At 46.3% G+C, this 26367-nt stretch overlaps 1 protein-coding gene across 1 annotated transcript in view; it reads right to left on the bottom strand.

Moving 5' to 3' along the window:
* Positions 1–26367, bottom strand: part of LOC119382447 (FRAS1-related extracellular matrix protein 2) — a 266202-nt gene that overhangs the window by 73951 nt on the left and 165884 nt on the right. Inside the window, exons 3-9 of the mRNA XM_037650153.2 lie at positions 17483–17629; positions 15724–15954; positions 13782–13907; positions 11456–11704; positions 7752–7901; positions 6781–6990; positions 1240–1437 (exon numbers count right to left, since the gene is read on the bottom strand). Coding sequence (XP_037506081.1) covers positions 1240–1437; positions 6781–6990; positions 7752–7901; positions 11456–11704; positions 13782–13907; positions 15724–15954; positions 17483–17629 — 1311 coding nt within the window. The remainder of the gene's footprint in view (positions 1–1239; positions 1438–6780; positions 6991–7751; positions 7902–11455; positions 11705–13781; positions 13908–15723; positions 15955–17482; positions 17630–26367) is intronic.

Here is a 26367-nt window from a genome sequence, read left to right as displayed (position 1 = left end):
AGAGCATCTTAAAGTGCGCTTGGCATAGCCCCAAACATGAGGAGCATTAAATAGTGTGTGAATGCAGCGCTTTAATAACTCCGTGGTAAACAAAAACGAGGCTCATGCACTTTCGCGTTCTTGTTAGGTGTATAACTGCGGCACTGTAGTTCATGATGAGCTTTAGTTGCGCTTAAGATGTCCTTTTATTTTACGGTCGTGGTCCCGCTACAGCGAAGTATTTCTATCGAGTGAAGTCTGAGACTTCGGTGCTCAAAATGTCCCTAAAAAAAAAAACAGACAATGGAATGACATGGCAGTGATAAAACGGTGTTGCCGCGCGCAATTTGAACTTGGGGCGAAATTTATGCAGAACCACCTGTGTTCTTAGCCCGACGGCGTGCCTTACATTTATGTCGTATAATTTCACGCAAAACCTCATCCTTTTTTTTCACATTATCTTGAGCGTTTGTGTGGAGTTGTTATAAATTGATGGAAGGCAGCGGACATTATTATTTTCACAAAAAAGACACTTATTCCACAAAATAACCGGACCTTTGTTGCATCACTGTCGTGCACGTAATCAATCGATGAACGCTCTGTGCTAAACTCCTACCTGCGTATGAGTATTCGCGTGAACAGTGCTAGGAGTATGGGCTGGTATACAAATGAACAAGAAGCAAACACTTAAGTAGTTCAGTCGTGCTACAGCAGTGCGTAGTACACAGAACACAAGCTAAACACGTACAGAGAAAACAACAATATATATATTGTGTGTAAGCGCAGACTGTCATCCAGGGCGAGCATCCCTTTCATCTGCAGATTGCGCTTCTCTCACTAGTAATAGGAACGTTGGATGATCTTCGTGCATCAATTCAACAATGAAGAGTGTATATATTACCAGTAAGCAGCAATCAACGCATTTTATTCGCCGACAATCGGTTCAATCTGCTCACAACGAAGTGTCGCTGTGTGCATTTGTATACGCGCCTCCGACCGCCTGTCCACGCTAATGCGGCGACGCTGCTGCCACCTATAGGTCGATCTCGCGGCCAAAACCTTACTGAACAATAACTGGTTATACGTAATTGTATAACAGCACACACAGTCAATGTATTGGCATCGAATCTTAATTGCTTTTACCTGGGAGTCCTGTTCTGTTTGCCCTTTTCCCAAACTGCTGCGCAGACGACGCACACGAATAAAATAGCCCGTATGTGCGTTGCGATAATGCGCAGAATAAGTAGAAGCCCTGCTCACCGGACTCAAAGACGATGAGGGATTGGTCGGTGTTGGGCCTTTCCTCGAAGTCCAGGTCGACTGTTGCCGACCCCTGGCGTGTGTAGCAGCGTACCGACGACTGCTGACTGGTGTCGCCCGTGCGAGCCACGGACACTGACAGGGAGCCGGCCTCTTCGTCCACCACGTACTCCTCCTCCAGGAAGAACATCTTTGGCACTGCACCGTTGCCAAGCAAGGTCCTGTTGTTTTCCACGTAGCGACTGACGCGCTGGGAAGCGCGACCAACTCTTCGGCAGGGTCATAGAGCTTTTTTTCTTCTGGTATACTGTCTCTATACATAACTATTATTGCATAATTATAAACATGGCAATGCTTCTTCGCCGTAATTATCTTGTTTTTTTCCGCCACTTCTCTCTGCAATACGTATCTGTTGACCCTGATGGCGAAAAGATATGAAATAAGTAACAAAATAAGTTAACCGAAATGATGACAAGACAAAGTACAAACACCGGTAGGCTCTACTTCACATCACGTCTCGCGCGAAGATAAGTTTGATCTCGTACAACACCCCAAGTGTATCGCTCTTTCCTCTCCATCTTTTAATCTTCCCCACACTGTTCCCATGTGCAGGGTAGCAAACCGGTTTTCCTAAACTGGTTAACCTCCCTGCCTTTCCTTCTATGCTATTTCTTTCCTCTGTTTTCTTTAATAAAGAAGGCTTCAACGATTCTCTGGCCATTACATTCCTGCTATTTCCGAGTGTTTTTCTCTGTCAGCCGCGGCTAGCATCCACAGTACGCTAGCAGATGCAATTTCAACTGGTTCTTCATTGACCTTTTATGCTCGGCAGCCCTTTTGTTCCTGCATTACTCAATTTGTCCTAAGCATACTTTAATCCATGTCAGCGGGATTTGAAACACAACCCCTACTCTGTATTTTACCTGCCGCTTCACACGACTGCCTTCTTTTTTTAACAGCGATCAAAAAACGCTGCACATCGGTAATTGAAGCTCATGAGAACACGCGAGGCAAACATTATGCAGCACCACGCGACCTGAAATTCACAAATAATTCTCGTCAGCTATAAATCGTTCCCTCTTCTCTCGACAAATGATGCCATATACCCAAATTCACAGTCATTAGCTGATTTGAGCATCGTGAGCTGTATAGTAACCGCGGCCGCCGCTGGAGGCAGCCACGTGCCCGCGCGCTCGCTCGCGATCACACTGAAAGTAAGTCGCGCATTCCAAGAAAAAAAGAAAGCGAGAAAGTGCTGAAGGCCATGACGCGTCCGTGACGTAACTTCTTTCCTCCGTGCTACCCCTGCTTCCTTAGCTTCCAGCGTCCTCGTCGGGACGAGAGAAGAGAGGAAGTATTTACAGGGTACGACAAATCTCCGCTCTTACTTGAGGGAAGATTTTCGCGGCGGTCGCTTCGTGAGGCAATAAACTCCTTTAAAGGGACACTAAAGAGAAACAATGAATTGGTTTTGATTAATAAAGTGTGCTCGGAGAACTCTTGTGTAGTTTATTTCACCGCCATAGGTTTATTTAGAGGAGAAAACCAAGTTCAAAGTTTCATTTTTAAATTTCGCGCCGAACTTTGTAATTCGTGACGTAAAAGGTTTCAAAGAGCATTTAACGTATTTTGGCGCCACTGACTCGACGAAATTTCCACAAACTCGTTATGTCAAGTCTCTGGCCCCCTCAGAGGACATTGTACTTCGATTTAACCGATTAGGAACTACGTAGGCCCAAGCAGGCGCCGTCAAAAATATGTGTCGTCATGGCAAATGGTGCGGGAATTCCAAGGTGGCGTCTCCATCTGTATTTTCTTTTTGCGCGTTTTCTCGCTTATTAAGCGTCTTCTCGCAGCAAGCGTGGTGTTTTTGGTATCGTGGAAGACTACTTTACCAATGCGAGAAAAATCGTTTTGCTCTTTAGTGTCCCTTTAATGAAGACATTCGATGGTTACTTGGAAAAGTGTTGCAGGGCACGTTTTAGCTCTTCATTCCGCCGGTACGCGCGACCAGAAAAGTATCATCATCACGAACGTCCTCTACCTAATAGGGCATCTCGTGTCGCCTGGAACCTAGTACAGCTGCGCCTAGCGCGTGCAACACAATAACTCGGCCGGCGTGCTTTCTCTTCGTCCTCTTCTTCATCTTACGATTGACTCTAAATAAAGACCGTCTGCACCTGGCTATGGACATCCAAAAAATGAGGATAGTTGTAGTACATCACTCTGTATCGCCTAGTAATCTGGCGGATAATAAAGCCTGTGGCCAGCACACGAGGGGAGTAGCCAAAAATATTTTTCGGCGGGGGGGGGGGGGGGGGGGGAGGGGTTCAACAATACTTTATGTATGTTCGTGCGCGCGTATGTATGAGTGCATGTATATATATACGCAAGCAAAACTGAAAATTTTAGGGGTGGTCTTAAGGTTCATACCCCCCCGCCCCTTGGCTACGCCTCTGCAGCACACCCATCGAGGTTAACACGATGGATTTGCCGTGTAGGCATTTCTTCGATGCGTGCGTCTTTTGCAGAGAACAAACGAAGCAGAGAAAAAATAAAGGGAAGAGAAAAGAGAGAAAGAAACAGAGAGAGCAAGACAGGAATAGAGGGAGAGGAAAAGATAGAAAAAAAAGGAAGGCAGACAGAGAGGTGAATAAAAAGGGAAGGAAAACATAGAGAGAAACAGAGATAGAAAAATATTAAGGCAGCTTCGCCTAGTGGTGCCAAGCACGAAGGAAGTGCGGAGCACCATTTTCTCTTTCTTTCTTTCTTGCTCTTTCTTTGTCTCTTTCCCTCTGTTCTTTCATTCTCATTTTTATCTCTGTTTATTTCTATTTCTGTCCTTCTCTCTCTATCTAATTCTTTCTCGCTCTTTCTTCCCTTTCTCTCTCTCTATTTCTCGCTTCCACTTTCTTTCTTTCTTGCTCCTTCTATCTATATCTTTGCTTCTCTCTCTTTCATTATCTTTTTCTGTTGCTCTCTCTTTTTTCAATCTCTTTCTTGTGCCTGTTTCTTTCTAATATTTCTCTCTCTATTTCTTTCAGTCTATTTCTATCTTTTTCTGTCTTTCCTTTCTTTCGCTCTAGTTCCCTCTCTCTCTATCTCTGTACTCGCCCACGAGAGTTATTGAATCAGACACCGGACAAATCGGCGCACGTGTTCTGGGAGCGAAGCAGAAGAAGAGGACGAAGAGGAGAGTGCGTGCCGGTTCATGATGATGATAGTTTCCTGTTGGCTAAGCACGGACTAACAGCCGGCTTAAACAGCTCCGCTGTTGGAAAATTCACCGACGATTACGATACTGCCTAATGCGAATTCTGAGCGCAGCTCTATGTGGGGGCAACGCCAACTGTGTTTGAAGTTTTGGCTATGCGCAGTTGTGGCAATGTACCATTCTTCACATATTGCCGCAGAAACTGCCAGCGCTCGAGCGCTACGCACACCACTCTGTGCATTGCAGGCGTCGCGAACCAAGCGAAAAGCCGACAGCCCCGTTACGACAGGCGAAGCCAGCCGCAGTGCACGTGCCAACCCTGCATGCCCACGAGCTCCGACCGAAGGGCCAGCGCACATTACGGAGGAAGAAAGAGAGGTTAGAGACCAGTGGCTCGTGATATCAACAGACTGCGCGTTCGCTCTCTTTCATCGTCGTTCGCTCTATCGGTTACGCCGACGCCAATGGTGACGCCGCTCAACGCAGGAACGGGCGCCTAAGAGCTGCGCTCTAAAACAAGGTGAAACAGAAGAGGAAGAAAGAAAGCTGAGCTGTTCCTTCAGGCACTGGTGCGAAGCTGCCTCCATTTTTTAACACGAAAGTGTTTCATTCCGGGGTCCACCAAGACTTCAGTGGCGTACTTCCGTCACGGATACGACGCTGATAAAATGGACGCCAACGGGGGAGAAAGAAAAAAACCAAGAAGAACATTCGCCACTGTGAATCGAACCCACGACCTTGCCGCCGCGACGGTAAGCGCCCGACACTCAACCGACTGATACCATGGCAGGTGCTCGACGCTTCACGAACACGCTTTATATCTTTCACATATTCTTTCTCGCACGGTGCTCTGCTGGCGGTGTAGGTGGGCGGGACGGAGCGGGGCGGAGCGGTGCCGCCGTCTCTGACAGGTGAAAACAAGTAATGCGCAACGATCGACACTTACTAGCGCTTACTCCGAGATTGTGCGCGGTCTCGGAGGTCATGGTTAAAGCGTCTCGATACCGGCGAGGGACACTGGCCGCGCAGGCGTCGCGGAGGCACCCTAGACGCAGTTACGTTCTTTGCCTTTCGCTTCGTGTTAGCGTGTGCCGGCTCATCGGAGTAGTGAAGCTTCCACATGCACCAACGGGATTTCTCCGCCGCCGACTGCTTCGATTGCGAGAGCATCGACTAACAAAACTGCTGCAATACCCGTTGCAGAAAGGACACGATTTCGACGGCCGAATGTCGTGCATTGGTGGAGCGAGACAGAGGCCAGCGGGACGGGCGCGTTTGCAGCTCGAGCTACGAACCTCTACCTCCCGAGTTGCTGAAGCGCAGTGTGGTAGTGTGTATGCATGAGCACAGGCGTCGGTTACCCATTACTAGAAAGGGCACACCATGCCGTTTCTCTCCTTAAGTGCATATCGGGTACCAATGTTGGTTATAAGCTTGTTGACGTCACCTTTGCTTGGGATTCACGATACGCTGTGTCCAGGTATATGTTAAAAGCTTCAGACAACGGTTAAATCATAATAACAGGCGTTAGTTGTCGCGATGGAAATATGCCCCTTGGTGTCAACGTGGATGCATCCACGTCAAACTGTGCTATAGCTGCGAAACACCAATATACATTGCGCAAGCTCTCATATATCACTACACAATAAGCACTACTTCTGTTAAGACACGTTTCACTTTCGTGTTATATGGATTCCTGTGACGGAATGATGAGCCATGTTTTATCTTGTGCACGTGATAAAGGGGAACGAAGGCGTTCCCGCTTACAAGTGGCAGAAGCAATAGCGCTATTGTATGTACAGCGCTTGCGGATTAAAACGCGACATCAAATTCTTTAGTATAACAAGGATTAAACCACATAAGACACATTATGATAAAGTGGGTGTCATGCACCCCTTCAACTAAGCGTGTTTCCTAACCTAAAAACAATGTCCATCAGCAATAAGTTCGGTTTTGTTGGCGTAACAACACTTATATATATATATATATATATATATATATATATATATATATATATATATATATATATATATATATATATATATATATATATATATATATATATTTAATAGGACCACAAAGAATAGAAATTAATAAAATATAGCATCGGAACCACCCTTGCACCCTCAGCAGCGTTTCAGTCACGCACGGTTCACGAGAACCATTGTTGCATGTGCTCCTTTTTCCTTTTTTTGTGATTTTGCAAGAAAGAAAAACCCTAGCAAATGTATATCCACCCTGCTAAAATCACGCAACGCGCTCTCAATAACTATGTTAAGAATTATATTTTATTCGATTGCAATTGATAAAATAATTCCCGCGCATACCATCGGAGAGCGTATCGTTGATGGAGACGAGAGCAGTTCCCGGAGAGCCGACGGTGCCGTTCGTGGGAGAGCGCAGCACCAGCTGGAAGGTCTCGATGAACTCCAAGTCGGGCTGGCCGTAGTCATCGAGTAGCACCACTTCCACCGTCTGTGATGTGGAGCCGCTCGGAAAGCGCACCAGCTCACCCACTGCGATGTAGTCGCTGCCGGCTGGCCGAAAACAAAAAGGCGGGTTATTGGCACAGTTGAGAGAACTCATTATGTTTCAAGAGCGACGAGGTGTGACATGTTCTGAGGATGCGACAGTGCGATTCTGAGACATTTTTGTCTTTCGAGTGCCGTTATCATCATAAGCTGCTGCTACTACTGCCGGTAACATTTTGTTATATTAAGGCGAAAACCTTAGATGCCTCATCAAGCGCGAAAATTGACCGACGGCGTCGGCGGCGTCAACGCGAGTGATGCAAAAAAATATCCGGTGATTTCGTCAACATATGACGTCAAAAATCACCGAAATTTGAGACATTATCATGACGTTACTATCACATCATCATGACCTGACATGATGATGTCATCACATGACATCGTCGCTTGGTCAAAGATGGGCCGATCACGGAGGCAGTGGAAAAGCAGGTGAGGTGCTGAAAGTTTGCGATGCCTCAGATGCTGGAGGCAGTGCAAAACCACGTTAGGTGCAGACAGCTTTCGGAGGGAGGCGGGGCAGGATCAATACATCGACTGAAGAGAAAGCGAAGATGGCTTTCGCCTTCGAGTCACCTTAGGCGAATGCGTAAGGGACCCTGTGAGGTTTATGACGACAATTTGACTTTCAAACATGCAATAGCGCACGGGTCTTACATTTCACAGCACTGACTTTCTTCGGCGTAAAACGAAGGTCGCGAAAGAATCATTGCTTCGGACAGCTGAAATAGGCACTTAGAATGTCACGAAGAGAAGTTCGGGACGCTCACCTTGAGCACTCGGCGGTGACATCTGCTTTGAGCGCACCATCACAGACGAGGTAATGCTGAGGTCTGGTCCATCTCGAAGCACGGTTACCTCGAAGCTTCCCGCGCTCTCGTCCACCTCGTAGTTTGGTTTCTCGAAGTAGAAGTACGGGGCTACGTTGGGGAGAAACGGAGAGAAAATAGGAACAGTGCGACCACCACACGTAGTCGACAGTATACGACGTGCATGAATCACGAGCAGTAACATGTGTTGGTGTGGGGAAGGCGAAACAAAGAGGGCAAAATAAGGGACTCCACGCTCTTGTGCGCCGAGTCCAGAAGCGACGTTGGCCGAATAGCGCACGTAGTACGATGTTACTGAGAGCATGTGGTCTTATGTGATGAAACACCTAGCGAGCATTTGCGAGCATGATGCGAGCACGATGAGCGAGCATGATGCGAATTGCCTCAACTACAGAAATGAAAGGGGAGTGGCAACCTTCTTAAAGGGTCTCTGCAGCACTTTTCCAAGTAATCGTCGAATGGCTTCATTAAAAGAGCTTACTGCCTCATGAATCGACTGCCGCAAACATTTTTAGAATCCGTCAAGTAAGAGCGGAGTTACAGGGATTCCTCGCATGCTTCAAGCGCCTCCTCTCTCCTGAGCGATCGCAGTGAAAGCTACGCAGGGAGCGGTATGACAAGGGGGCCAGAAGACGCGTCCCTTTGTCAGCGCGCATCATGACCTTGAGCAATTTATTTTCTTTTTTTCTTCGAACGCGCGGCTTAGTTTCAGCGTGATTGCGAGCGCGCGTGTGGGCACGTGGCGGCATACCGCGGCGGCCACTGTAACTATGGAGCTCACGATACTCAAATCAGCTGATGGTCGTGGACTTTGGGTTTATGGCGCGGTCATTTGGGTTTATGACATAATTTGTCGAGAGAAGAGGGAATGCCTTCTAGCTGACTGAGAAGTAATTGTAAATTCCAGGCCACGTGCTGCGCTATAAAGTTTGGCTCGCGTGTTCTGAGGAGCACGAAGAATGAAGACAGCGCTAAGCACGGGACGAGAAGAGGACACATACACGGCGCCGTGTATGTGTCCTCTTCTCGTCCCGTGCTTAGCGCTGTTTTCATTCTTCGTTTACCATGCAGCGCCAACCAGCCAAATCATGCACATTGTTAAAGTTTATTTTTGAGGAGTCTCGACTACCGATCGGCGGTGTTTTATGAGCATGCTGAAAAAGCGTTGCAGGGCCCCTTAGAGAAGCACCCACCAAACTGACTGCTCTGCGTTTATGTTAGTTATTTGCCTCTATAGTTTGGCGTCTATATCAGCACTTTTAGAAGCAGAAAAAGAGAGTTTCCAAGGCTTGCACATCTGAGTAGACACTCACGCTCCTTTAATGATCCAAGATGAAGTTTGGAAATACGCTTATTTCTGCAACCCATACAATGGAGAGCGGCGCAGTGTCGTGGTGGGAAAAGGGAAGGGGGGTGATAAAAGAAAGAGAACAAGAGAGGCCACTTTTCGAGATGAGTACCACTACATTACACTGCGCAAGAAAAAAGGATTGCCTGTTACTCTTTTTTATGAGTCCTGACTGACCACATGTAGAACTCTCCTTAAAGATACACGTTAACTCTCATTTCGAGATCATTATGTTCTCTTCGGAGAGTCGTGGGAGGCGCGACTCTCCAAATTGTTTGTCGACGATAGCTTCTCGACGCCATATTTAGCAAACGTACGGATGGGTGTTCTATATTTTGAATATTCCTTGGCTCCTTTCGCAAACAGTATGCATGCTCTGTTTCTAAAGCTCTACGATTAGTCGACACTTTGGAATCACGAAGAAGAGCACGTTCGCAAAGGCTGCACACGAAGGACAAGTCCTCGTGTCGCTTTATCAGCCATAATGATCATCATCAGCATGAGTACGTCCCCGCAAACTTTATCAGTCAATATGTTGAATATACGTTTTGAAGCTTGAGCGCATGCTCATACTCGTAAAGAAGGATAGGCGAAAGCACTTCGAACACTTTTTGTAAATTGTATGAGCGGAAAACAGCAGGAACAGAAGCGAAGAACTTGACAGGCCAGACGCTCATCCTGGAACACTGCCACTCATGGACGTACTATAGTCAGGTACAACTGAAGAAGCCCGGAGGGGCCTCGCTCAAATTGACCGAAGCGCGGCAGCCAATCGCCTCCGCGACTGAAGAAAGTATCGCGCATGCACTCGGCAAATGTTCTCCGAAGGCGGGGTCACCGGCCGTCCACCTCATGACGTCGGTCTGTGGTGCGCGCCCATTGGTGCAGCCTTGTGCGCGTCTGCCTTTGAGGAAGAAATGCCGCGGACTTCTACTGTTGTATCGGACTATAGAACTATCATTGACAAGGGGTCGCAGAGGGCTCATGTGAGGGAGCACCGATAGATTTTTAGGAACAATTTAGGGATCTCTCAGTCGGATATCTTGCTAGCCAGTGGGGCATGTGTATGTATACACGCACACAAACGCATGCACGAACATATTTAAATATGGTTGAACCCCCTCCCCCCCTTCCCCACGAATAATATTTCTGGCTACGTTACTGTTGCTATCCCCACGTTTCATGCCGAAGGGTTGTCCCCCCACCACTGCTTGGCTATAACTCAATAATTGCTGCATTTTTCCTAAACAAAAGTGGTCTAACTAAATTTTAGTAACTAGGACGCTGTTTGTAAATCAGTACAATGTTTTGATTTTCACATAGTTAGTGCTTGCGTTTTGAAGTGGTCCTACGAAAGAAGGACAATAGAACTGCGATATAAAAAAAATGAAGCAAAATCTTTTCAAATAAGGATGAAGAGAAGCGACGAAGGACATTCGGGGAATGCGATGTCCACAGGTGCGCCCTTCTGCTTTGAGGGATGCAGTTATGTGGGGTTCCAGACAAACTTTGACCACGTGGGCTTTTGGAGCTTGCGCGGTAATTGAGATATACAAGAGTTCTGGTATTTCTTCCAAACCGAAATGCGGTCAGCGCAAAAGCGAACTGAATCCTTGACAGAGTGTAAACACTCTCATTAAAATACACTACCAGGTTATATGATTCGGCACATGTTGCTTGGAAAACGTGTACTTAATATAGTTCAAAAAAAGGCCAGGGCACGTTTCATTGCTCCTATGTGCACGCTCTGCATCTTACGTAGACGCTTGTATCTGAAACAAAGGATGTCTTAAGAGACGTTGCGCGCCATAAACGAGAGTTGAGCCGATTCTCGCTATTACGGTTGAGTGAAATAGAAGGCTCTAAACCAGGGGTCTCAAACACGCGGCTGGCGGACTTTTCGCTAGCGGCCCAGCTCGCACATGACTGTCTTCGCCCTATTTTTTTGATTCTAATAAGTATGTTCATAAGCTACACAGACGTACCTGGTGTCAAGCATTTATTTTGTGACGCACCCCATGCGTTCATTATGCGTCGAAATATAATCGGCGTCGAGATTTCAGGCATTCTAGAGATCAGTATCGATATGTCGTCAAATTCCCTTCAGCAGAAGTGACCCATATATGAGATGTGGCGAAGGCCTCCTTTTAAATGGAAACGCCAGCTGACATTTTGTTGAAACTCACCTCCCCCCCCTTATTAATCATCTTATTAATCTTCTTCTGCGGTGAGTTTGAGACCCCTGCTCTAAACACACGCATGCGCTATCACTTTCCCACACACAAACTGAGCACACCATCTCTGGGGTCCGGAGCGACGGTGATGACTGCCGAGCCGTTCTTTCCGACCCGGCCATTGTGGGGCGAAAGCAAGCTGACGGTGAAGTTTTCGGCCTCTTCGTAGAGAGAGTCGTCGATGATGGCGACGCGGCATGTCATCTCTGCTTCGCCGGTACGGAAGCGCACGAGGCTGCTTGGATTCATTGGTCTGGCCACGTAGTCCGAGTAGGATTCTAGCGGCGATGGCTGAGTGCCCGAGGCCGTACCTGTCAGGGTGAAAGAAGGCGGAGCGGCACTATTCTGTTTGCTCAGCTGTCAAAACTGATCAACAAATGTCAGTGACATAGGAAGTCTCAAAGAGCCAGCAGCAAAAAAAGGGCGCCAGAATCAGGACAGCTAAAACAAATCTCTGTATGGGAAAGACCATAATCTATGCAGTAAAAGATAGGCAGGAAAATACTATTAAAAATTCGGCAGATTCCACGCATTGTGGGAATTGATATCATGCGAAGTCAGCAAGTACTTCTATGCTGTATTTTATGGCTTTGAGCCAAACGTCACGAGGTGGATCTACGTGTTTTTGTAAGCGTAGTAGCTGTGTGCACATCATGGCCTTATCAGGCACGTCTACATCACTGGCTTTTAAAGGGTAACTTATGGTGCGACGTAACGTCAGCCCTCACGTTAGAGTACATACGTCAGTATAATCGAAACTAAGTGCACTTTATGCTGCAGTCATGTGAATGTCATACTTAACTTTCATTAAGGTATTCCTCCGAGGTCGAGCAATGCTTCAATATAGCTTGCTGAATAATAGGAATACAAATGTAATGTTTATTAGACTGATATAAAAGCGGAGCCAACACTGGAACCGCAGACGTTAATCTGATATGACGCCTGCAGTGTATCGTAGGAGACCGACATTACGCCTGCAGAGGCTGTTTCTCCAAACCAGTTAATAGACCTGGCGTGGCTTTTTGGTAGAATACCTGATTGCCACGCAGAATGCTTGGGTTCGATTCATGCTGGGATCCTAATTTTTATTCTTTCCATTCATCGGGTCAACGCTGCCGATGTCGGTTTTTCTTAACTCATCATCATCATCATCATCAGCCTGTCTACGCCCACTGCAGGGCAAAGGCCTCTCCCATGTTCCGCCAATCAACCCGGTCCTGTGCTGTGTTGACTGGACCGGGTTTCTTAACTTTCTTAACTTAATTTCTTAACTCACTCGCATTTAAATTACAAGTGTCTGTTCTCGCCGTTCCTGGGTAGATATAAATTGTCAATCACCTGTGGCGCATACCCTTACACCACGGCTCGTGGTAAACGGGCATGTGCCACACGTGTCTAGAGGAAAGGGTTTGACGACGTAGGCGACAGGATTTTCACGTTATTCATGTCACGACCCGACAGCCATATTCGTCAAATCCTGTAGCCATCACATGCCAGTTTTGGTCTACACGAAGTTAAAGAGACGATCATGAGAGCACCCAGAGGTAGGGCGGATAGATAGATAGATAGATAGATAGATAGATAGATAGATAGATAGATAGATAGATAGATAGATAGATAGATAGATAGATAGATAGATAGATAGATAGATAGATAGATAGATAGATAGATAGATAGATAGATAGATAGATAGATAGATAGATAGATAGATAGATAGATAGATAGATAGATAGATAGATAGATAGATAGATAGATAGATAGATAGATAGATAGATAGATAGATAGATAGATAGATAGATAGATAGATAGATAGATAGATAGATAGATAGATAGATAGATAGATAGAAACGCTAAAAGTGCCAAAGGTTCGCTAAGAAATGCTTCGCATTTAAAATCTAAATGACGTAGATAACGTGGTAGAGGACTTCTACTCCGAAATGTGCAGCTGAAATATGAAATACCCTACTGTGAGACACGAAAGTTCCATGCATGCGTAACTCTCGAAGAGGTTAGAAAGGCATGCTCCGCGGAAACATGTCCAGAGAAGACGGCATCCAATCTGATCAAGGGTGGAGGAGATATGTTTAGGAAGCTTGCGACACTGTACACACCGTGCCTTAAAACTTCAAGTGTACGAGCAAGTTAAAAAAAACGACAATATTTTACTAATACACAAGAAGGCTGACGCAATAGATTTGAAGAACTATGGACCGATCAGTTTACTTTCAGTATTACGCAAAGTCTGACTCAACTTACGAACGACACGGTCACTAAGGCATAAAGTATACAACCATTCTAGCAAACCTGACATGCATCGTGTGATAACATTCATGCTTTTGCTTGCCTCTCTTCTCTGCCTCGCGGTTTCAAAGACACGTCACCACATACCTGGATGCGTGACGCAGAGTACGCCGGTGTCCATGGTAACGTCGCCACGCCTGCGTATTGTCAGCAGCACTTCCCCACTGTCCTCATACACGGTCACGTTAGTCTCGGCAAACGACATCGTCGGTTCTGGAATGGCAAAAGAAAAAAATAGCATCACTCAAGTCAAAAGCTCGTCGCAATAAATACTTCCGAGGAGGCGTATGGCGAAGAATAAAATTTCAGCTGTGAAAATTCTGATTCGTGTCTAGTTGCCAAGTCACCCATCATGCTGGTTATGCACAGTAACTACGCATAAAAATGCCTGCACGAACAATGCTGCCCTTTTGCTTGTTTCTCGACACCCATAAAGTATTTTTCATTTTGCTGCTTATCCGCGTATTTGCTTGCAGATGGGCAAACTGCTACTTGGCAGTAATGTCTCTTCTCAGAACTTTCCAGAGATAATGGGGTCAAACACGCGCACTCTGTGGCGGCGCATTGCACATGTACTCTCTCGTATTTGCTACCTTCGTCGACTTACACTGGCATCGTTGCAACCCCGAATTTCGTTTTAACTTTGTCCCTACAACGCAGAGATGGTGAAAATGTCGAGGGACTAAAGAGGGACCAACCATCTTCCCTGCCTCAACCAATGCGTGATTCACTTGATGCATGAAGATGCTTATATGAGGAGACTGAAGAAGACATATAGCACCTTTTTCTACATTGTAAAAATTATGCTGCCGCTCGTAAGAAACTTGTAGAACACTACATGGTTTGGACAGACGACCACTGTCGTTAGCAAAAATATTGGGCCCATTGTCAGCAGAAAATGTTTGAAACATTGCTGTACGTGCATTAATGCAATTTTTGGAGAAATAAAAGTACCTAAAAAATACTAAGTGGGATAAAAAGCATTGCTCGCATTGTTAATTGTTAACAAGTACTCTTGGCTTCATGTTTGTGTCGCTTTTATGCCTACGTGGCATTTGTTTCTTAGAACATGACAGTTTTTAAGGCCCGGCAGTTAGAAAACAATTTGCAAGTGTTCTGTGTCTGATGAGTGGACATCTTGGTGAACTCTTCTGTTATGTGTGGAAATTTCGGTTGCGTGAATATTTTTGTTTTATGAACTATTCTGCTGAGTGAACAATTGTTTGTATTGAAGTACAGGAATTAAGCTCGTGAGTGTTCGTCCATTTGCATATTTGTGTAGTTTGGAGATTGTCCACTAATTTCCGACAACTATAATGCAAGAGAATAGAAGTAGCCAGAGTCACACAGACACCAACCTCGGCTTAAATGCGTCAAGAGAGAAAAAAAAAAAGTACGCTCACAATGTCACCTTGCTCCCGCGTGAAAAGAGCCGGACACTATCTGCAGCGAGGGAAGAAGCGCCAACCTTTCCTATTAATCCTATGAATAAAAAATTCTGGTATGTCATTAGGAATAGTGCGGAGAACGAGCTTCTTTAAGCGAAAGCAAATAGTATGTAGATGTCACCGATTTTCTCGAGTACTTTTAGGCTATACAAAACTGGAAAATGGCTGCGAGCATTCCTGAAAAAAAAAAAGACAAGGAGGTTACGTTGCGGAGGCTTCGCGTCGGGGTCGCGCTTACCCAATCTATGACCACTCTCTGGGCGCAACACTACCGCGGCCCATATGGTACATCATACCCATTTTGTGACACCCCAATCCGCGATGTGAATGCGACACACTTGCTGGGGAGCCTCTCCGTGCAACAGGCCTGGCCGACCGCCTGAACTCGACCGCTGGATTCACAGACCGTTCCAATGTTCATTGTTAGATTTTATACATTAATCAAGTTTGCATGTGCATTTTTGACACTGCCTATTACTATGCCTAAGGGTAGGCTTTCGAAGTTAAGAAAAAGTAATCACACTATATTATTTGCGGGTTAAAGAGTTGTAGAGAGGACATTCTTTTTCAATGGTGCGCACCGTCTTCAGCGTCGCGCAAGGAGACCAAAGCCCTGTCCGGAGACTCGGTGGCAGCCATGAGCGCCTGTCCCAGCACGACGAGGAACTCCTCGTGGCGTTCGAAGAACGCGTCGTCCAGCAGCCGCAGTCGCCATTCAGCTTCAGCCTGACCCGGGTTGAACTGCACCTGGCGTGCATACGATGCGCTGAAGTCAAAGCCTTGGCGGGCACTCAGGTTTCGCGCCGAGATTCCTGCGATAAGTGAGGAAAAGCACGTCAGCTTCTAGGATCACATTTCGTTTCCTTCCAAGTGCATTGTACTTTATTCCTATGCTTGTCGATTGGACAGTGCACTAAATTAAGAAGTTAAATCCGAACGAGATGCCAATGCGCGCAACAAATACCAGCATATGAGGTTTGGGCCAATAGGTAACTAATGCAAAGACCAAACGCGACAACGCAAAGCGAGTGCAAGGCGCGCTTGCGGGTACAAGCCATATCCATATTTATTTGAGCATAGTAAATAATATAACTAATGACAAATATAAATGTACAGTAACGAGCCAAAAGCAACCTTAAAGGAAGAAACTTGCATCACACAACGCCTGCGTCTACTTCTTCAACGGCTCACAAGCTTAAACTGGTGAAACGCATGGATTCGTGTAATATGTAGATTAGCCGATCACAGCTCAGTACATCCTCGATCTGATCTTATACAGCAGGCTCGTTCTCAAAGCGCGAGACAGAGGGTACGATTTTCCAAATGCGATGCGATGGCCGACGCGGCGGTGCGGCGGCCAAAATGGTGGCTGTCCGATACTATGAAAGGTCACCATTCCGGTTTCCCCACCGCCGCGTCAGACGTCGCATCGCATGGAAAATCGTACCGTCTGTCTCGGCCTTAAGGAGACGGCCTCTAGTACCTCATCAGACGAAAAACGCGGCGTGCGGTAGAAGAACCCACGTGGCGTTAATCAGAATCAGAAACTCGGAGTGGCAGCTAGGATCGAATTCAGGTATTCTGCGTGGAAGTCAATTATTCCTCCACAGTGTGAGGCCAGTGCTTGAAAGCGCTTTGGACAAAGACTGCATACAGTTGTCGTGTCGGGCAGGGGCGTAGCCAAGGGGGGGGGGAGGTTCAACCCCCCCCCCCCCGAGATTTTTCAATTTTGCTTGCGTATATATACACGCACACATACAAACGCACGCACGAACATACACAAAGTATGGTTCAACCCCTCCCGAAAAATATATCTGGCTACGCCCCTTGTGTCGGGTAAGGGTTAACATATGGAGAGAACCATAGATTCCAAGCAGGCGTCGTGTACCATGTGCATATCGTAATGAATAGGTGGTTGAAAGCGGCCAACGTCTTACAAAGGGCTGAGCTATAGTTCATCATCATCAGCCAAAGCATCAACAGTGTGTGCAGCTACTCACGTGACCTCTCAAGCTCCGGTGATAATATAGCCACGCCGGATGGCTTTCGCCTTCGAGTCGTCTTAGGCGAATGCATCAGGTGCGTTTTATTTGTGCCTCTTCTTCGCGCAAGATACGTTCTCTTTCGTAAAAGCTGAGCCGCTCACTGACATAATTTTCAACCCTTCCGCAATAGCGCTACACAAAACCTCGCTTCCGTTGATCTCTGCTGCTCAGGGAATGCGTTTGTCAATTTGAGAGATTACTTTTCTATGCATTTTGTGCGCGCGAAGGGAAATGCACACTCGAGATAGTAGCAGCTGTCACTGCAGCTCTTAATAAGGAAACAATGTGCACGTACCGACGAACGCCGTCTCTCCCAGGTACCCTCTCCTGCGGACTGCCACCACTAAGTGCGAGTCGGTCTCGTTGACGATGTACCGCTCATGGGCCAGCGAGATCCACGACCAGCGAAGATCGAACTTCTGGCCCCTCAGCTCGTTCTTCCCTGCAAAGAAAGTGAAGGAAACGTAAGATGGAATGAAAAGTACCATAAATAGCCGCTTATTGTAAGTAAAAAACGAATGTGTTCGAAAGAAACCTAAACCAGAGGAGAAGCATGATCCAAAGGCGTTCAAGAGCAATGCACTTGTAAAACAACGTTTTATATACGGGCCCCGTTGCGGCATTCTCATTGGCTCAAATAAATGTGAGCCATTGCCCGTAATTGCATAAACAAAAGAGTGATTTTTTTTTTTCAAATGTGGTCAGCTTGCGCAACGTGGCGCAAGGCTGAAGCATAGCAGAGCTGGTGCTTTCCTAGCTAGTCCCGGCTCTCACTGATCACTCCTCGCTGCTGATGTATTAAAATGTGATCCCTGTTTAAGCCGATATTAAGTTTATCGATGCTTAATTAAGTTTGGCTATACTTACCTTGGCTTAAACAAGCCCATCTAAGTTTTAAGTAGGCTCAATGTGACAAAGGCAGGCTGGGCAGAGTTTGTGCTCACGCCATGTGGCATAACGAAAAGCTTAAACAGGGTTCGATTGATTGTCGACCAGTATCGATTGATTACCGATTAGCATCGCTTGTTGTTCGTTCGGCAACGATCGGAATTGATTCTCAGTCATTCGATCACAAATCAATGTTCGTCTCAATTGGACTTAAATACTTTAAATAGGCTTAATTAGCATAATTGTCGCCATATTTTTTTCATCTTTCTTTTGTCATCACTGTCTATATTATCCTCTCCCCTCCTTTTCCTCCTCCTCACTTCTCTTTCCCACCCCTCGCTCTACTGCACTGTACATATGCTGTGGTTTGCCCTCCTCCTTCCCCTTTATTGAATTACCCACAAGATTAACGGGAACTTCTGGTAGTTTAATAGACGTAGCCTATCAAATATACGCAGTAGTGGCATCACAGCAGGTGTCCCAGCTGCTGACGTAAGCGATCATCTTCCACTTTTTTCGCGTTATCAAAGTGAATTACAACATCGAGAAAGGAAGTCACCAAGCTCACTTTCATCACAAAGATTAATGATCATAAATTGGAGTTGCTGTTAGAAGAACGATGGCAAAATGTTTATCGTGAATCGGATGCTGGGAGAGTTTACAGCGTCTTCTTGCAGCGCATGCGTGACTACTATGACATATCTTTTCCACCGCAACAAGCATATTACAAAAACAAAAATGCAAGAAAGCTATGGATAGAGAAAATTTTGCGCAAACGTATTAAACATAAGAGTCAAATGTTTCACAAGTTTGTCAGAAATCGCGATCAAGAAGTGAAAAAGGAGTAAAAAAATATAGAAATAAATTAAACCGTGATAGAGAAAACGTAAAAGACGCGTACTACGAGGAAGTCTTTTATAGGCTACGCAATCAACAACCACAAAAAAAGAATGTGGGAAGCAACTTAGCAGGAAGAACAAAAAGTGGCCAATCCACATAGCCCAGACGAAAGCGGAGAGCATAAAATTAGTTGGCGATATAAAAGCGGGTGCTTGCCAACCTGGTGCAGAAAGCTGTACAAAATATTTGGCAGATCGCACGCCTTGTGGGAATCGGTTTCATGTGAAGCAGTCGCCAGTAATTGTCCATGCTGCATTTTTAGGCTTTGAGCCAAGCGTTACGAGCTGTATCGACGTGTTTTACAATATGTAAGTGTAGTAGTTGTGTGCACAACGTGCGCTTAACAGGAACGTCGACTACACTGGCGTTTAATGGGTAATATGACGTAACGTCAGCACTCACGTTAGAGTAGACTTCGGTATTATTGAAAGGAAGTGCACTTTACGGTGCGATGTTGTAAATTGATGGGAAATTCGTCCTGGTGCGGGGAGTTTTTCGACAACTACGAAGCTTTCCTTTTGAGAAGTCCGTATGGATTTCCTTGTGGCTTCGTGCTACAAATGGGTGATTGTTCACGCAACACTATGCGTGGCTGTGATATGCCAGGAGCTGCTTGGCACATACCCGCTTTCTGTGGCGCATAACCTCCGAGTGTCTGTTCACGAAATATATTCTAAAGGAATTAATTGTTGGGCTAGTTGGTCGTGCATATAACTCGCTGAGACATATTAGCGCAAAGAAAGCCGACGATCACATGAAAGAAGACGAAGGCATGCGCTGTCTTCGTCTTCTTTCTTGTGTTCGTCGGTTTTCTTTGCGCTCATATGTCTCAGCGAGTTCTTTCCGCGCCACTCGGCATAGCGAAAAGCTAAAACGGCTCCGCCGTTAAAATGCCCTGCACCCATAGGCATGCGCTGGGCGCTCCATCAGGAGAGGCGGCGCCTCTCCCGTCCTCTTCCAACACCCCTCCCACTGTGGCCCTTATACGAACACTACCCAGGGCGAAGACAATATATAAGGGAGGGGGGGGGGGATTGCCGCTTCCCCTGTGCGCATGCCTATGCCGTCACCTTAGAATTACATTTTATGATAGTTACGCGCGTTAAACAAGCCGCCACTAGGCCGACTCGTCTTTACTAGTGTTCCTCTTCTTCCGTTATGCAAGGGAAAGCACAAAAGCAGGAACATTTAGCACAAACTAAGGCTGAGTTGCACAGATATTTTCAGAGTTTCTGTAAAGAGAGGAAACACGAAGGGCCGTGACCACTTCCGCGGCGCTGCTGTTTAGTTTCTCGAGAAGCAGTAACGGCAAATAGGATGCCTAGGATGCAAACAAGAACGACGATTTATAAATGCGCAAACCTGAAGAGAAAAATCTGAATGCTAACATACAGGGCAGTGCTTCGCTGTCTGAAGCACAGGCTGCAGACAAAAGCATAACAGAGCAAAAAATTCGGCAGATCCCACGCATTGTGGGAATCGATTCCATGCGAAGCAGTCAGCGAGTACTTCTATGCTGTATTTTATGGCTTTGAGCCAAGCGTTACGAGGTGGATCGACGTGTTTTTGTAAGTGTAGTAGCTGTGTGCACATCGTGGGCTTACCAGGCACACCGACAACACTGGCGTTTGATGGGTGACTTATGGTGCGGCGTAACGTCAGCCCTCACGTTAGAGTACACACGTCAGCATTATCGAAAAAAATGGCAATATATATGGTGCAATCATGTGTATATCATACGTAACTTTCCTTAATGTATGCCACCGGGGTCGAGCAATGCTTCAATATAGCTTGCTGAGTCTTAGGAATGCAAATGTAATGTTTATTAGACTGCTATAAAAGCGGAGCCAACACTGGAACCGCAGACGTTAATCTGATATGACGCCTGTATCGTAGAAGTACACCCGCGAGCAAAAGCACACGGACCACTGCCATCCGTATACCTTTGCCATCTGTGCCGTCTAGTGGCGAGCCGTCTGTCATCGAGAACGTTTCTCTGACAAACTCCGTCGAAGCAATGCTCTCGACAGAAGAATGCTCACGGCTACACTGCGTAGACAGCGATTTCGGCTCGCGCTTCCGTGGTCCGTATACTTTTGCTCACGGGTGCACATATGTAGTGTTTATTGCTTTCTTATAAAATTAGATAGCCAGCACCACAACCACCATTGGCGTTGCACCGACATTACGTCTGCATAGGCTGTTTTTCCAAAGCAGTTTATGGACCTGGCGTGGCTCTGTCGCAGTATAGCTGACTGCCACGCAGAATGCTAGGGTTCGATTACTGCTGGGATCCTAATTTTTATTCTGTGTATTGATCGGGTCAACGCTCACGGTGTTGGTTTTTCTTCACGCTCCTGCATTTAAATTACCAATGCCTATTCTCACCGCTCCTGGGTAGATATAAACTGTCAATGTAGGCGGATAGATAGATAGATAGATAGATAGATAGATAGATAGATAGATAGATAGATAGATAGATAGATAGATAGATAGATAGATAGATAGATAGATAGATAGATAGATAGATAGATAGATAGATAGATAGATAGATAGATAGATAGATAGATAGATAGATAGATAGATAGATAGATAGATAGATAGATAGATAGATAGATAGATAGATAGATAGATAGATAGATAGATAGATAGATAGATAGATAGATAGATAGATAGATAGATAGATAGATAGATAGATAGATAGATAGATAGATAGATAGAAGCGCTCAAAGTGCCAAAGGTTCGCTAAGAAATGCTTCGCATTTATTATTCACAGACGCACAAAAATGACACGTGTGTATGTTACAACTAAAGTCCCGAAGCTACTTAGTACATTATAATGTTATGCCAGGATATTCACCCGGAAATCACCGCGAAGGCATCGAGTCTCGCGAGGCGCTGCGATTCAAAGCAGTAGGCAGTGTAAGCTGGTGAACTCTGGAGATACGCGAGACGTTTAGAGTGAGGGTGAAAAAAAAAACGGGCAAGAAATTTATATAGCCCGAGTCGTTAGTGACGTAGGTCACAACACAATAAATAAATAAAAGCTGTAATGACCACAGGAAATATTAGAGACAGTCAATAAGACTGGATTGCAATAGATGTTATGAAATCTGAATAAAACGAACGGATGACATGAATATAGGAATAAGATTTTAAAACGATGACGAAAAGTGAAGACAAGACGCACGCGGTGCTTACTTTTAACTTGTCTTGCTTCGAACATCCGAAGATTTTTCAAGTTCATCACGTGTCGCCTTCGCCTCGTTAATAAGCCTTGCTCATTAGTCGCGGTTCTTGGCCATAACGGTGAAGCTATTTGGTGCAGCGCAGGTACAATTTTCCAAGTGCGTGGCCTGTTCTGTTCTCGACTTTGTTGCAATGTTGAGAAATGGGTGAATTTGAAAAAAAATTGTCACAGTAGCCTTCTTAATTAACATTGATAGAAAAGGAGATAATTTTTGGGGGATGCCAACCGAGTACAGCGCGCATTTCGTCCCATGTCACGTCTTTGCACGCATATAACTGACGACAGAATATTCGTAAAAAAAAAAACAACTTGGCAGTTGCGCTATATGTGTCTTGTCCTCGCCTATCACCATAATTAATAAAGGAGATTTCTATTCGGATCAGGCTAAAAAAATTCGTTCAACTAGGTTCATTGAACAGGCCGGCTAGGTGGCTGTGGTATTTGTCTAAAGAGAGAGGATGCTTATAAAGCTTAACATCATCATTTCGTCGTACGGAGTGCTCAGAGAAGGAATGGTCCAAGATACAAGCATGAGAACCGTTTAGCGCAAACTCAGAGTAAGGACTAAAAATGAGAAGGGTAATCTGTAACAGCTAAACTCCATTTCAGAGCTTGGGCAGGGCGAAACTTTTCACAGCTACGTCAGCTCCTTTCTCGAATCCAGGAAGGCCACGCTCAATATTGGGGACCTCAAGTCCGCTCAATCCGCAGTGGGCCCCAAAGGCAAGGGGCGGTGATATCCCCGCTTCTCTTTAACATTGCCATGTGCAAGTTGTCCAAACTGCTACGTCAAGTCAAGGACATCAGCCACACGATTTACGCTGATGACATTACCATCCGGTGTCCCGGAGGCAGCGAAGGAGAGGTCGAGACTGCCCTCCAGGAAGCCATCGATCAGACGGAGCTCTTTCTGGCCGGGCTGAAATGCTCTTCGAGTAAATCGGAACTGCTCTTATACAGGCTCAACAGAAAGGGATCCAAGCCGAAGGATGGGAAGCCTTTATCAGAGGTGTACACTGTACTTCACGCCGGCAGCTATTAGAGTGCTGGGCATGGTAATTGAGTCCAACGGGTACAACGGGCGGACCATTGCCAAGATTTCCACGAAGACCAAGAACATGATCAGGTTGATCAATAGGGTTTCAAACAAAAGGGGGGGGGGGAGGTCTCAGGGAGGACAATCTCCTGAGGCTCTTTCATGCATTCCTGATGAGTCATATTACGCGCGTTGCTGCCGTGCACGCCTGGTACGTGTTCGAAAAGAAGCTGGAAACGTTGACCAGAAAGAGCATAGAGAGGGCGCTGGGCATCCCCGAGCTTTGAACGGCTCATGCAGCTGGGTGTCCACAACACCCTAGAGTAGATCATTGAAGCCCAAGAAACTGCACAGCTGCTGCAACGCCGGCTAGTAGGCAGATTCTGTCGGTCCTAGGTCTCAGTCCTGCGCTCGTAGAAGAGCGCCGTGTTCAGCTTTCGGATGAACAGCGTACTGCAATTCATGCCTATCCCTTCCCACGGAACGTCCATCCACAGAACAACATAGGCAGGCGCAGGGCTAGCGCCATCACGCTTCTTAAGAGCATCAGGAACGATTCTAGTTCGGTGTGTTTTGTCGACGCCGCTCAGTACGGTCGCTCGGCTAGGTCTTCCGTTATCTCCATCAATTACATGGGTTCTACCATAAATGCTGCGTTGCTTAGGGATTCTACTCCCTCGAGAGCCGAGCAGGTGGCTATAGCCCTTGCCTTTTAGACGACCGTAGGTCTCAAATCTTCACCGACTTTAGGTCGGCGATCAGGGCTTTCGCCCCTGATTCAATTTCTGCCGAAGCATCCAAAATACTTGAACATAGGACACTTTCTCCACACACCATTACCTGATTCCCTGCACATCTAGAACCCTGACTGGACTCCCTCGCAAACCTCAACGACACTGCTTACTCCTGGGTGCGCGCACTAACCCTCCGCGCTTAGGTGCACGTAGGTCCGCAGGTTGACTGTGGGGTGTTTAGGGACGCTTTACTTACTTTCAATGATGTCACTAAACACTACCAGTTGAGTAGGCGGTCTTTTCCTCCTCCGCACAACAAGTTGTCTAGGCCTCAGACCATCATGTTTAGAATGCTACAGACTAGGTCATATCCAAGTCTATCTTTCCTCAGTATCGTCTCTTCGGAGGCTTTCGAGTCTGCCCTGACTGCGGAGAGGTCAGTAACTTTGAACATATGCTCTTGCGGTTCCCTTCGTTACGGGGCTTAAGTCGGCTCACAGAACAGGATTGGGACTCTGCCTACGAGGTTCAGAGTTTCTACCACAACTTCGGGCTGTCCAGAGAGCCCATGATGCGGCGGTGAGGCTAGGCCTCCCCGTCCCCACGTGGGAGTGGCCAGCGGCGTTGCTCTAGAAGCGTAGCGTTTCTCGAGACCCAAATAAAGTTCTGTGTCTGTACTTGAAATACGTGGCGCAAGGTTGCAACTGAGAAGAAACAAGAAGAGACAGAAAGAACGCCAACTCACAACTAAGTTTATTTTCATGAAGCGTCCGCAATATAAAGGCTCTTGGAGCACATGCGTACAGCATTTCATTCACCGCACGTGCAGGCATGATCAGACGAGATTTAAAACGAAGATCGCAATCGAGATATTTGGGAACCAGCAACAAACAAAATTTCCTAATGTAAAGACGTCGAAAAAAAAAACAGAAACACAAACCTGCGCAAAGGTTGAGGAAAAAAAACAACAAAAAGGCTGACAGACACTTTGTAGCAAAACCATCTAAAGTACATCTAGATCTAACCGTTGGAATTCACAATTATGCGGCAAAACTGACGGCACGCTGACGCAAGAATCACCTTTCTTCCTTAGGTGAAAGGCTTCCAGTAACTCCCGCGCCAGCGCATCCCGGCTCCTTCCAAGTAGTCGCGTGCGATCGAACTGCGGTGTGCAGCCACACGAAGCACAGTGGAAGGGTAAATGAGACCATTTACCATGCCTGCACGTGCGGTGAAGGAAACGTTCTGCGCACGTCCGCCAAGAGCCTTTATATTGTGAACGCTTCATGAAAATAAACTTAGTTGTGAGTTGGCGTTCTTTCTGTCTCTTCTTGTTTCTTCTCAGTTGTAACCTTGCACCACGTATTTCAAGTAACGATGCACCAACTAGCCCAACATAACGTACTGCTAAGCTTCATTTCTGTGTCTGTCTGCCTGTAAGAGCTAAATTGTGACCTTATTAGTGGTGGTGGTGGTGAGCTGATGTTCCCAGAGGTGGGATCAGCCTGTCAGACCTGGCCGGCAATTGCTCCACCTGAGCGACTCTTTCTATGTAGCATATGTCTTACCATAGGTCACTTAAGTCAATCTCTCTCAGAAAACCTCCTGTGCGAGTTCATAGGTATAACAGCACAAACATAACAAGGCACAAAGAATACACAGGAGAGAGTGGTGACTTCAACTTGGTTGAAGTTTACCTTAGTTTGATTCAGCACTCTGTCCTGCGTATTATTTGTGTCTTGTTACGTTTGTGCTCTTATACCTATGAACTGTGCAGCACCAACTGTACTGCCAGCAAATGTTGCTGAAGTTCCTTTGCGAATCATCCATGCACCTTCTGCAAACGCAGTTTCTTTACTGCATTAGTGGGGGAAACCTTTCTTATTAATGTTGTCCACGAGGCTCTCCCTTCCAGGGCAAAACACTTGCAGGACCAGATGTAGCGGTCTAGATCGCCAACTTGATTGCATTCAGTACACAATGGAGAAGGAGCACCCTTGACTTCGAACGCCTATGCACGGGTGCAGCCCGATCCTGTTCTTATTCCAGTGACTGGGCGCGACTCTTTTGACACAGGGCTGATTAGCTCAGCGGGAAATCAAAGAAAAGAAGGCATACGAAATGAGCAGGAATGTGTCGTGCTAGCTGAGGAAAACGGACGACATGCACGCCGCATTTCTTGGGGTACTTCGTCAGCATGAGCCTATAAAACGTAACGCTTCCTGCATTGCCACTGCGTTTCGTCAAATACAGCGTAAGGAAGACGCAACATTTATATTGCAATGTCATTCTTTTCCACGCTTCGCCAGTGGCCAGTACGGCAGCCTGCAACGTCATCATCGCGAGCTGCAAGCTGCGAAGGCTGGATGACA

Source organism: Rhipicephalus sanguineus, chromosome 2, assembly GCF_013339695.2.
Source record: "Rhipicephalus sanguineus isolate Rsan-2018 chromosome 2, BIME_Rsan_1.4, whole genome shotgun sequence".
In the NCBI taxonomy this organism is placed as follows: Eukaryota; Metazoa; Arthropoda; class Arachnida; order Ixodida; family Ixodidae; genus Rhipicephalus; species Rhipicephalus sanguineus.
The sequence above is the reverse complement of the archived record's forward strand: the minus strand, read 5'-3'. Positions and strand labels throughout refer to the sequence as shown.